Source organism: Dipodomys spectabilis, unplaced genomic scaffold, assembly GCF_019054845.1.
Source record: "Dipodomys spectabilis isolate Male_0828 unplaced genomic scaffold, ASM1905484v1 ptg000061l, whole genome shotgun sequence".
NCBI classification, from domain to species: Eukaryota; Metazoa; Chordata; class Mammalia; order Rodentia; family Heteromyidae; genus Dipodomys; species Dipodomys spectabilis.
In genome coordinates this window covers 2,529,991-2,543,763 of record NW_024870738.1, presented here as the reverse complement: position 1 = coordinate 2,543,763, position 13,773 = coordinate 2,529,991, and the positions used below count along the sequence as shown (strand labels likewise).

The following is a 13,773-nucleotide window of genomic DNA, read 5'->3' as shown; positions in this document are numbered from 1 at the left end:
GGATCAACTTGAATGCCTTATGTGGCACAATTGCTATGCCTTGGGGAAAGGAGATCGCTATTAACTCCTTCACAAAAGTGTTCATGATGGAGAAAGGCTGCCTTCAATTTGTTTCTGGCTTTCCTTTAACTTTGTAACCCAGACTTTAATTGTAAAGGAGCAAACATTATCAGGTACTGCACCAATACCTACTAACTCCATCCAAACGTATTACTCCAAATGAGTGACACAAACTATGAAAACTGTTAGTAAGTTTTTTATTGAAATAGTTTAGTATAACATTAGAAGATCTTAAAATTCTATATTCTAAACCAATGCAAGCACTGCAAAAAATGTCTTCTCGAATCTAGTTGATAATGTATCTAACAAAGGAAATTATCATGTGAACTTCTACAAGTTGGCTAATACAATTGAAGCTGGAGGCTAAACAACTTTGGTATATTCATATTTCTCTGGTTCCCTTCTTGAGTAGATATAGCCAGGTCTACCTTTATTCAGCAGATCTGGACAGGATCAAAACATTTGGTGGTTTTGCTTACGTGTCCAAACCTTGAGTGGCAAGAAAGAAGAAAATTCTAGGTTTAAGCTGCTCACGAGGAAGGCAATCTTTGTAACTTTTGATGAACTAGAACCATCAAATCCAGTCTGCATTTCCACCATGTGAGGCTAAGTCAAATGAGTTCATAAATGGATTCAGAGATTTTTGGAAAATACAAACATGGGAGCCAAATGAGGATAGAAAATACAAGTACGTATAGGTCAGAGAATGGCATGGAGATTTTTATAACAGGGTTTTATCTGAAGACCATTATTTTAACTCTTCTAAGATAATATTATCTTTAAGTCAACTGGCTTTTTAGTCATTTCAACATATTTAAACTTGCACCATTGTCTGTCGAGCTATCTACATACAGGTGTTTACAACGGTGTCCTCTTTTTGTACAAGCATAGATGTTCAAAAAATACAGATGTCACAAATTTAACAAAAGTATCAATTGCACAGCATCAAGATAGGCTCCTTACACATCTCCAACCAAGTGTTGAACCCATTACAGAGCTGACTTTACCAGATGACCGCACCATTCTACTCAAAGGCTCAGTACAGCTGTATGCTAGTTGCTGTAGCAATGTAAAAGTTCCTGTTGTCATCAAGTTTGACACTCTAAAGAATTCGGTTCAAGTTTTTCAATGACTTACTGGATTTGCATTTTTTTTGACCACTCTGAGATAATGAACTCAGGCCTACTGCTTACTAGACGGGCACTCTCCACTTGAGCCATACCCCTAGCCCTTTTGCTTTTGTTCCTTTTCAGGAAGGGATTTCCATTTTTGCCCAGGCCTGCCTGGACTAAACTCCTTCTACTTATGCCTCCTGCACAGCTGCTTGACAGGAATGTATCACTATGCCCAACTTATTTTGTGAAGATGGAGTCTTGCTAACTTTTGCCTAAGCTAGCCTCAGACTGTGATCCTATAGATCTCTACCTACTAAGTAGCTGGGATTATTGGCCACTATGCCTAGCCTAGATTTGCATTTTCTACCTGAAGCATTTAGATCAGGAAAATTATTCTCTACAGCTATTAAGATTCAATGAAGAGGAGAAGTTGCTTTTTATAAATCATTGCTAGATTTTATCTGCAGGCAAATCCTCTTCTTTGAAGTGGTTTGAAGACTTGAGTTGGTTGTCTCTCAACATGTGTACAAGAAAATTCTGAGTCAATGCTTGACTTTTGCTACTCAAGAGGATGCTATGAAGGACCATCTTATGGAAAATGCACTCTTCAGTGAATTCCCCTTCACCATCACTTTTGAGCCACTTCTCTTGAACAGTATCCTAACGGAGCAACTAATGCTTACTTCTTCTACTTGTTTCAGGCTTTCCTTATCCCCGCTTCTCATGCAACAGCTTTAGTTGAACTAGTCAGTTGCCAGAGATTTTATTTTCGTTATGAAGGGCAAAAAAATACTCAAAGCTGATGAGATAATAATATGCATTTGGTGGCACTCAAAATTGTATCTTTTCATTTATAACAAAATAGTGAACTGCCTAGTAAATGAGGAGACTTACTGGAGTCTTCATTTTGGTGGAAATCCACGTGAAATGCTGGGAGAAATTGGAAAGTGAAAGCAAGAGCTAAAAATATGTCCAGGAACAAGATTCGAGGACATGAGATCCATCCCAATTGGTTCCCTAGGGGACACAGGGGAGAACATTTATGTGACAATAAACTCACGAACTATGCTCTTGCAATGGTTTCTTTTCTTGTGTGGGTGCCAGTACTGGAGACTGAACTCAGGGCATTTGACTCTAGCTTGGCTTTTTCACTCATGGCTGTTCCTCTACCACTTGAGCCACAGTTGCACGTTTGGCTTCTTGCTGGTTACTTATAGATGGTCTCTCAGATTTGTCTACTGAGGCTGGCTTCAAACCATAATCTTTACGTGTCAGCATCCTGAGTAGCTAGGATGACAGGCATAAGCCACCAGTGCCCCACCTCAAAATGGTTTCTAAATCACAGCAATTATGGAACAATTTTTTTTAGGGCAGGATGTTTCAAGTAAGTGATAGTCATGACTCATCTTAAAAATGGAAATAAAAATGATGCAGAGCTCCAATGTCTTTGATATATCTACTCTCTGCTAAAAAATAGGTTAGTGTTCATTGTACACTAAATAAAATTTGGTCCAAATTAAGTACAATATTCATAATTCCTTATTTGAAACTCAATTGCTACTTTTTTAAAAAAGAAAAAAATTAAAATTTATAATATTATTCCTTGTCTAAAGTTCACTCTCAACTAAAGGGATTTACAGGGTTTCACCCAAATTTCCCCAGGCATTCTTATCATTATATATTTACACAAGAGGCTTTAATTTGAAGTTACCACTGGCAACCTCAAAATATATAAACTAGGAATTTCCATAACGGAATTTTAGACTTGGGAGTTGTTGCCTCAAAGTACTAAAAGAACAAAGGAGAAAATCACTTATCTAAGTAAGTCAAAGTAATAAAATACACTTCTCATTTAAGACAATTCACTTGAAGATCAAAATAACCAAAACCTTTACCCCCCAAAAAACAAGAAAGAACCAGTCTTGAGCTTTAAAGGGGAAACAATGACTCTCAGAGTATACAAAGATCTGATGCTTTCTGCCAGTGATATGCTATCATTACAGAGTCCTAATGCTAAAAAAAAAAAAAAAAATCAAACAGATGAGTGAGTAGTCCAAATAGACCTGCTCACATTTCAAATTCCGCATTTACAGTGGGACATGGCTGAACAGGTAAGACACAGACTCCCCATTGTGTGTCCTTCGGATGGCCTCGGCCAGAATCATCGAAATGTCAATCACCTGAATGCCAAAGAGAAAACAGTAGAGAAATGTTAGTTATACTGCCTTAAAGACTGAAAAACAAGAAAGACTGAGAATGACTTATTCAACATGAATGACAGTCAAACCTGCCATCCCTGTTTCTCTAGGGAGAACAGAGAGATTAGGGGTCTAACTTCCCATCAAAACCTGCTAAAACCATATGGGTTCCAGAGGAAGGTTTTTGGGTTCAGATGCCTAAAGTCTTCAGTGCTACTGTGAATGGGAGACATACTTTCCTTGGGACAGTCTACCTGGGCATTAGAAGGTTGTTTATTCCTCTCTCATTATTTCAGAAAAGTCAACTACTATATCCATTTAAGATCACAACATCATCTAATCCAGGGATCATCAAACTGCTCTTTCAGAAAGTCAACCTTGTTGGCTTTGTAGGTGTGATGTTACTTACAGATGCTCAACTTCCCCACTGCAGCAGAAAGCAGTCACAGGCACATATGAATGAATGGCTGGGCCTATGTACCAATAAAACTTTGTTTATAAGTATAGATGGTAGATTTGGCCTCTGGGCCATAGTTCATCATCTCTCAAGCTAAAATATTGTTCATCACTCAAAAGGAACCACTAGCTTAACCATTTTTGAACTTAGCTCCTTTCTCTAATGGATACAGATCCATTAGAGGGTCACCGTGTCCCACTTGCCTGCTCTACTAGGGGAACTAAGGCTTGGGAATGAAATGACTGGCCAAGGTTCACTGAAACATTGAGGCAAAACTCTTCTTCAGGCCAGTTGGTGTCAGGTGGTCAGCACTCTCTCTGTGAGAACCCAGGTGGGAGGAGTATGAATGAGAGGAGTTCTGGAGATCCTCAGTACACTACCCTCCTATTTTAAGTTGTGCTAATATAGAGAGAAAACCTAAAACTTGCCATCTTAAACCACTTGGAATATATATAATTGAATAGTATTAATTACATGCCCAATGTTGTGTAAATATCACTATCACTTATTTCCAAAACATTTTTTATCATCCCAAATAAAAACTGTGTATTCTTTCAACATGAACTCCCCTTTCCTCCCTCGTCTGTTCACTGGTAACCACAATTATGCTTTTGCTCTCCATCTACTCCTAATCTATGTAATTCATTCAAATCCAATCATATAATATTCCTGTTTCTGTGATTGGCATATTTCACTTAGCATGTTTTCAAGATTCACCCATATTGTAGCATATGTCAGGATTCCTTTCTTCTTTTTTTTGGGGGGGGGGGGGGTGGGGTCCGGTCGTGGGGCCTGAACTCTGGGCTTGGGCGCTGTCCCTCAGCTCAAGGCTAACACTCTACCACTTGAGCCACAGTGCCACTTCTGGCTTTTTTTCTTTTTGCTTATGTGGTGCTGAGGAATAGAACCCAGGGCCTCATGCATGCAAGGCAAGGGCTCTACCACTGAGCCACCTTCCCAGCCCTCCTTTCTTCTTAAAATCTGACTATGACTCCAGTATAACAATAGACCACACTTTGGTTAACTATGCATACACTGATGGACATTTGGGTGTTACTACTTTGGGCTATTATGATCGGTATTGCTACAGTTATTTGTGTGTAAGTTTTTGTTTTAGCATGTTTCCAAATTTTTTGTTGGAGGGGACACACCTAGAAGGGCATTACTGGGTCATAGAGAAATCCCATGCTTAATCTGGGTGCACTTATTTCTTACTGTCTTTCCACTGTGATTTTATTAGTTTACCTTTTCTAACTAGTAAACATTGCCCTCTACTGATCCTGGCACTTCTCAGGGACCTGATAGGATTCCTGTGGTGATGAGACACTGCAGCCTTAGCCAGCACCCATACACACATACACAGAAAGCTGGATGCTGGATTTTGCTTGTAGGGATGTGAAGTAGGTACCTTGCAGCTTGGTTCTCCCTGGGGTATAGATAGTACCTGAATCTTGGAGCAGTGTTTCATCTTGTCCTCTTGTGGGATTGTGTTGGTGACAACAACAGCTTCAAAGGCAGCATTATTAATTCTGGAAATGGCTGGCCCAGAGAAAATCCCATGGGTAAGAATCGCATAAACTTTGGTGGCTCCGGCTGAGAGTAGCCTATAAAATAGAAGATAAAAATTAACCAGGTATGGAAACACACGGCCTTGATGTCACCACTGGGGAGAATAAGAACGGAAGATCTTGAGTGTGAGGGCAGTCTGAGCTACATAATGAAGCCCTGTCAAAAACAAACAAAACAAAACAAACAGCCTATCAGACTGTCTCCTTAGAAAGCTGAGATCTGAGAGACAAATCCTCAAGGCTCTTATCACCAATTAACCAGCAAGAAGCTAGAAGTCCAGGCATGTTTCAAGTGGTAGAGAACTAGCCTGGCGGGTAAAAAAGTCAAGTGAGAGTGAAGTCCTGAGTTCAAGTACCCATCCCAGCATGCACATGAAAATTAAGTCTATATAAATATTTTTGAAATACTCGCCTTGAGTATCAGTGTTGAAAGTAAAAAGTAAATTCTATAAAGAAGATGAGACAAATTCCACTTATATTTAGTAGCCAAACCAGGAACTTTTAAAGCCTGTGTAAAAAAAAAATACTACTCTACTAAATCAGGAATTATCAACGTTAGCATTTGGGCTCAGACAGTTCTTTAGTCTGGAGTTGTTCTCTGCATTATAGGAAAAATTAGCAGCATCCCTGGCTTCCACCTAACAGCAATACTCCTCCCCTCTTAGTTGTGATGACCAAAGATGTCTGTAAACATTGCCAGATGTCACCTGGGGAGCAAAACTGTGCCCCAGTTTGTAAACTACTGGCTAAGCAAATGGAACCAAAATAGGTCATTTTGATGTGTGATCTACATAGAAAGTTTATTAGGAAATATCTGGTGCATCTCAAATGGGAATGGCCATATCTGGAAGGGCTCCTTAGCTGTGTGTGGCTCAGGGAGGCTCCTACCAAGGATGTCAGATCTTTCTAGTATCTGGAAAGCCACATGGGCAAAGGCTAAGCCATAAGAAGCAAGGGGCCCAGCAACACCCCACCCCCAGACTGTCTTCCCTTCTGGGCTCAGTTTCTGGAACAGTACTTCCTTTGACCGTTTGAAAAATATACTGGAAGTCCAATTTGGAAAATGAAAAGGCCAATGGTTCCTTTCCTACCGTGAAAAGAATGCCAAAAATAAATGCGTCTAGAAGAATTAGGGAAAGCAAGTCTGATTTTGAAAACAGGATATTTTGTCTTTCTTAAGGACATGCTTTCCTGAACCATCTCACATACTTATCTGCAGCGTGGCAGATGGTGCCGCACGTATCAGCCATGTCATCCACCAGAATGGCCACGCGGTCCTTCACGTCACCCACCAGAACCATCCGGTCCACTTCATTTGCTTTCTTCCTCTCTTTGTGGATCAGAGCAAATTCCACATTCAGCCTGTCAGCAATAGAAGTGACCCTGAGGACAGATGCAAATGAGCACGTTAAAACAGGTCTTTAAGGGTCTGGAGAATAGCTAGCATGCTTGAGGCCCTGGGCTCCATCCCCAGCACTGCCAAAACAATGGTGCTTAAAAACGTAAGGGGCTGGGAAGGTGGCTCAGTGGTAGAGTGCTTGCCTTGCATGCATGAGGCCCTGGGTTGGATTCCTCAGCACCACAGAAGCAGAAAAAGCTGGAAGTGGCACTGTGGCTCAAGTGGTAGAGCACTAGTCTTCAGCTGAAGAGCTGAGGGACAGCACCCAGGCCCAAGTTCAGGCCCCAAGACCAGCAAAAAAACAAACAAAAAAAGGAAGTCTAAAAGCCAAGCCCGGAGGGCTCACATCTGTCATCTGAACTACTCTGGAGGCTCAGTTCTGAGGAACACAGTTTGAAACCAGCCCAGACAGGAAAACCACCAAAGAGCCAGAAGTGGAGCTGTGACTCAAGTAGTAGAGCACTAGCCTTGGGCAAAAAAAAAAAACCTCAGGGACAGCACCCAAGCCCTGAGTTGAAGCCCCAGGACCAGCACAAAAAAGTAGTTTAGGAAGGTAACAAAAAAAATAGCACTTAAGATAATAAAAAGAATTAGAATTCACGTATTATAAGCCAGGCATGATCAGGGGCCTACACTAAGTGAGCCATTATTAGAAAGGCGGTAGGTGACGGACTGTCTTTATAATGGATAAAGCTGCTAGATAAGATGTTGACATTTGATTTATTTGTATTTGGGATATTTTTTAAAAATCATAGGTACAACTGAAAGCAAGTTACACAGTACCTACCACTGGGCTGCTTTGTGGAACAGATGATTGGGACAAAAGTTCCAGTTAAGGATGTCATGTCATAAGTAAGCATGTAAGAAGGAGCTCCATTGCACTCGACGCTCAAGGACAATGGAAACTCTCAGTCTGTTTCCTTTGCTCAGAATTGGAGGTATGGTTCACATGGTAACTCTACCAGTCTTAAGCCAGGCTTAAGCAAAACAGCTAAGCAAGAGCACAAGGCCCTGAGTTCAAGCCCTACTCTTGGCATAAAATATGCCAGTCACTGTGTAATCCTCTGATGACAACGAAGAGTAGAGTTGGACTGTGCCAGGATCAAGACTGGGATGGCAGCATGAAGCCGTACCTGTCCTAATCTTAAGTACTTCAAACATAGCAGTTTTGAAAACTGGTAAAATCCAAATGACATAGATTATCCAAGTGTGTTGGTACTGGGGCTTGAATTCAGTGCCTTGCACACACTCACTTGGCTTTTTTGTTTTGGGGTTGTTTGTTTGTTTGTTTTGGCTAGTGTTCTACCACTTGAGCCTCGTCTCTACTTCTGGCTTTCTGGTGGTTAACGGGAAATAAGAGTCTCATAGTCTTTCCTGCTTGTGCTGGCTTCCAACTGAGATCCTTGCATCTCAAGCCTCTTTAGGATTACAGGTGTGAGCCACTGGGGCCCAGCTTAGATAATCATTTAAACTACTTAAAGTAGTATACATTTAATGGCACTAAGTACATTCACGATGAATACAGCTGTTACCTCTATCTAGTGCCAGAAGGAAAATTTCCATACTATCAAGCAGTCAATCCCCATTCCTAGACTGGCAGGCCTCGTCAAACACTATCTCTATATTTTTAACTGGTCTACATTTCTCATTTCTCATATAAATGCAATTATACTATATATGCGGCCTTCTCACTCTGGCTTCTTTCTTTAAAAGTTTCATCCATGTTGTAGCATATATTGGTACTTGATTTTTTTATGGCTGAGTAATCGTCCATTGAATGGACATAGCACATTTAATTTACCTACTTGTCTGTGGTTGGATACCTGGGTTGATCTCTGTAATTTGGATAAGGGGAACATTGCTGTTGCAAACATTAGCACACACACATCTGAGTCCTTTTTTTTTTTTTTTTTTTAAAGGTTTGGGCATTTACATTACAGTAGAATGCTGAAATCTTCGGAACTCAGCCCATATCTTCAAGCTAGCCTCTTTTCAATGCTGCAAAAGAATGTAGCAACCAGTCCCAAGCCTTAATAACCCTCTCTACATTAGAATTACCAAGGCTGACTTCTATCTCAAGCAACCGATAGATAAATGAGGTAAGTGTAAGGGAAAGCTTCTCTTATTCCACATGGCTACATCCCTAGACCCAGATGACTTTTGGAGTTCTAGACTACACTCTTGTTAACTAGGCAGCCTGATTTCCTTTCCCAGTGAAACAACTACAATGCTAGATGACACTGAAATCCAAGGCAACTACTTTTACAAATCCATTGCCAAGCAGAGATGGCAGCAGAAATCATCAGTGGGAGCAAAGGCAGAAGTAGGTCACCATGAGAAGCCAGCAGACAGCAGTGTGCTTGCTCTGAGGGCTTCTCTGGAGTCCTAATAATCAGGGTTCAGTTTTGCTGACAAGGGATGAAAGATCAAGTCTGGAGCCAGACTGAATGGAGGGTGTAAACAAGAAACCCTGACATAGCACAAGGCCACTAGAGGGCCTTCCATCAGACTTGGAAGGAGTGAAAAACAAACCTGCTGCCTAGGAAGAATGTTCACTGTCTCTGACTCAATGCTGAGTGAAGAAGGTTAGTTCTTTGCAGAATTCAAAACCATATCTTGATGCTTCCTAAAGGCTGTCCAGTTCAAACCCCATGACAGACCAAAAATATATATATATATGACTAAAGGCTGTCCAAATTCCTATTTTGAATACTATGAAAACCCTCAAGAGCTTATTTAATGGAGGAGCCCCATCTCCTCAGTCTGAGTGTTTAATTTAAAGTGAAACTGTGGAAAGTTTGAGGGTAATGCTACAAGGTAGTTGGCAACAATAAAAGCAAATACTCTTGGAAAGAGGAGAAATGTCTAAGGAAAATAAGAGATTCACAGAATAGTTACAAACCAAGTCAGGAGAAACATCTGCAGCCAAATTGTAAGATCCTAGTATGACATACTAGCATTAGTTGAAAGGCAACATAAAGTGATTGCTTTGTTTTGTTATTGTTGTTGTTGTTTTTGTTGGTTGTGGGGCTTGAACTCAGGGCCCCCATGGGCCCTGTCCCTGAGCTCTTTTGCTCAAGGCTAGCATGCTACCAATTTGAGGCACAGTTCCACTTCTAGTGTTCTGGTGGTTAACTGGAGATAAGAGTCTCATGGGAACTTTTCTGCCCTGGTTGGCTTTGAACTTCAATCCTCAGATCTCAGCCTCCTGAGTAGCTAGGATTATAGGCATGAGCCTATAAAGAAATAAATTATAAGCTTAGATAAGAATAAAAAAGATGACAAAGACTATCCAGGCAAGGGAATAAAAACAAAGAAAAAGTTTGAGAAATAGAAAATAATCAGACATTTCTTAAATACTCAATTGGTAAAGGACTATAGAGCCAACACTCAAAGAGACAATGACTGAGACATCGGTCATCACCCAAAGACATCAGTCTTCAGATCCAAGAAAAGCTGAGCAAAAGGTCTGATCAATACATGGACAACTCTTCAAAATAAATTCTAACCTGTGAAGAAGAAACAAAAGCTGTTTTGTACTACATAAACAGTTTGAAAGCAATTGAGATGGTGGTTACAAATCCAAATAGGTCAGTAGTTATAGCAGAAAAAGGAAAAAACTTCCCAATAAAGTAGAGACTGTTAGTCATAAGATACTAATTTTAGATTTTTTTCTAATGTCTTTGGAAGGCAAAGGAAAAGTGTTACTATAATGAAGTCTATGTTTGTTTTCCTTTAAAAACATCATCCTCAGATAGCAACCAAACCCACAGTAACCTGAGCAGACAGCCTTCATTTCTAAAACCAACCTACCAACTTTCCTCACTTAAGGATTTAATGGAGAGAAGAAAAATGTAATTTGAAGGCAGACAAAACTCTTGCCCCATAATCACCTCCAAATATATACTACTGTACATGCCAATTTCACGAGCCAAGCCACTTGAAATGAATTAAGTAAAACTCATTTATCAGAATATAGGCTGGTGTTTCCCAATAAAAGGTACCCGAACACCTTGTGCAAAATGGAAATACACAATAATTTTGGTTTTTTGGTTATTTGATAGGGAGCAGAAAGGCCCTGGTCCATGGTTTTGTGTGGGAAAACATTGCCATTCGCACCTAGAGCTCTAAGCCTGTGAAGTCTAGGCTCAGCCTGATTTTCCTGTCTACTAGGTGACTTCTGTCCTCACAAGATGGTTACCTAAAGATAGCCAGGAAGGCATGGAAGCCTGTCTGGAAAAAAGGGTCAGCTCTATAGTTCATGATAAAGTAGCCTAAGATCCCCGCCAAAAGCCCCCTGGGATGCTGGACCATTATCATTCCCTGTAAAAGCTACAATGAATTCTTTTTTCCCATGTATACAATGAGGACATAATACATGTTCCTGATATGTTATGTTAAACATATCATATTGAAATCTTAGGTGGAAAGAGCTAGAAGAAAAATCAGATAGATAGCAATATATTTACATTTTTTCTCGGGTGCGTGTGTGTGTGTCTGTCTGTCTGTCTGTCTGTGTGTCTGGTATGTGTCTGTGTTCATGTGTATGTAAGCATGACCAGGAGAGACAGATATGTAATATACTAAATTATACCCACTGGTTTCACTGGTAAAGATAGAAGGTATTACATGTTGACTAATTTTCTAAATGTTTTTATGTACACCACATCCAAAGATGCCATGATCAGAAAAGAAAGTTAAATCCAAATCACGTGGTTTCATCCATTTCCCATATCACTTTTAGGTTGCATTTATCTTAACAATGGTAGGACTTTTCCTTTCAACCCAAATCCAGTATCAAAGACTACTCAAGAGTGACCTCCAGTGGCAATGTTAAGTTTTACCCACAATGAATCACATTTCCATGCTTTTTTTCTAAATCAACCAGGCCTGATTTCTCAAATACTTATTTTCTTGGGTGAACATGACTGAATTAAGCAAAGGTGGTAATGGTAATGTCCACTACATGTATCATATACTAATTTTGAGGCTGTTAGTTGGATGGGACTGTTAGTTGGAGAACAAACTGCTCCAGAACATAAGGAGGATAATGACATATAGCGGACACTTGGAGAAAGGAGGTAACAAAGATTCCTAAATGTAGGTCAAAAAATGTTGGCCTTTCCTGGCCAAAGGATCAGGGTGGCTGAGCAGGACTGCACTGAATATGTCTGAATAAAATACCATCTCAAACCTGGCCATTTACTCTACATTTGCCCCAAAGCAGGACTTAGTAAGTACACAGAAAAATAAAGTATATAATAAAAGGTGTTTCACATCAATAGAGAAAAGGGGAAACGTGTGTGTGTGTGCGTGTGTGTGTGTGTGCGTGTGTGCGCGCACACGCGCACATGCATGCGCACACATCAGTGCTGGAGCTTGAACTCAGGGCCTGAACGCTGTCGCTCAGCTTTTTCTGCTCAAGGGGCACCCTATCACATGAGCCACAGCTCTACTTTCGGCTTCCTTTTTCTTTTTGATGGTTATTTGGAGATAAGAGACTCAGAGTTTACTGCCTGGGCTGGCTTTGAACTGTGGTTGGTCCTCAGATCTCAGCCTCCTGAGTATTAAAGAAAGTAAAGAAGGTAAGTCCTGCAAGTATATTGTTGCAGGTCTGTACAAGTTGCAATAGCTGTAAGTGGGTTGAAGGAAACTGACCATAGGAGTTATGACATATACATACAAGGGAATGTTCCATAGCTATCAAAATCGATCAAGCCAATCTGATACATAACTGGAATTATTGCTACTATAGAGCAAGTATGCTTTTTTTTTTTTTTTTTTTTTTTTTTTTTCAGGGCCCCAGGCCGCTTGTATGCTTTTTTTTTTTAAAAAAAAAAAAAGCTCAGTGAAGAAGTATAAATAGAAAAATTCCCATTTGTATTTGGGAACACTACCATGGGAGAGAACAAAGAGAGGTTAGTCACCTTTAATACTGTTTCAATTTTGGCAAAGAGCATGCATGGTTATTTTTTGACCATATATATAAAAATAGGGCTGGGATAGGAAAAGACACAAAAAAGTCTGTTATTATTCTCTGTGCTTAACCTCTATTGAAGTTACATTTTCAAATTTTAAAAAATGGATAGAGAAAATTCTGGAAATACAGCTGCATAAAGACAGAAAAAGTTAAGTACAACCAGAGGCTGGGGCAGGAGGTACAGGAGCAGTGCTCATGGGCACAGGGTTTGTTTCCTTTTAGTGTGATCAAATGTTCATTTGTTCAAAATGGTAATGGCTTCATAAATCTGTGAAAATACTAAGAAAAATCCCACTGAATATTTCCTTTCAATGGGGGGACTGTAGGTTCCTGGATCACAAGGTGACATATGTGTTGTTATCCACCAAGGGCAGCTAATGCTCCTAGACCCCTTAGCCAACGTCTTTGCCTTGAATCAGCAAATTTGCTATATTCCAATACATATTCTACCATGTGACTTCAGTAAGTTTCCTATGTCAATTGCAAGCATTTCCAGTGGAAATGACTCTATAAAGCAGCTCACATTCTGAAGCAGATGACAACTTGGCATGACTCAACTGCTCTCTCTGTGGTAGCTAATGGCAAGCCCGTGTAATAAGTATCTCTCCTCCACCTCTGCCCGTCTAGGCCTTTGCAAGCTAACTGTCTGCTGCTTTTATATATTTGTGTTTCCTTCCTGTGCACAGCCACTTCCTACAGCTGCCAGAGGCTCATTACCAGCTGTAAGGCCCATTTCTTTCTCCTTGACTGTGATAGGAACCTGAGCAGCCATTGGATGGCAGCTGAATACAACTATGCTCTTCCCAGAATCTGAACCAAAATTTCCTTGCATGGCCATTGTGACTGCTTTCTGGACACTCTTACACTTTATTTTTGCCATTACTGGCACTTGAACTCAGGGCCTTAAGTGCTCTTGCTTGGCTTTTCTCTCTCCCTCCCTTCTTCCCACCCTTCCTCCCTCCCTCTCTTCCTTCCTTCCTTCCCTCCCCACTTTCA

At 40.4% G+C, this 13,773-nt stretch overlaps 1 protein-coding gene across 2 annotated transcripts in view; it reads right to left on the bottom strand.

Annotated features, from left to right (window-relative positions):
- Window positions 1-3,101: 3,101 nt before the first annotated feature.
- The window catches only part of Prps2 (phosphoribosyl pyrophosphate synthetase 2), a 28,512-nt gene continuing 17,840 nt past the window's right edge, over window positions 3,102-13,773 (bottom strand). For both annotated transcript variants that reach the window (XM_042680435.1, XM_042680436.1), the window contains exons 5-7: window positions 6,608-6,781; window positions 5,275-5,434; window positions 3,102-3,355 (exon numbers count right to left, since the gene is read on the bottom strand). In XM_042680435.1, the coding sequence (XP_042536369.1) occupies window positions 3,263-3,355; window positions 5,275-5,434; window positions 6,608-6,781 (427 nt within the window). In that variant the 3' untranslated portion in view covers window positions 3,102-3,262. The remainder of the gene's footprint in view (window positions 3,356-5,274; window positions 5,435-6,607; window positions 6,782-13,773) is intronic.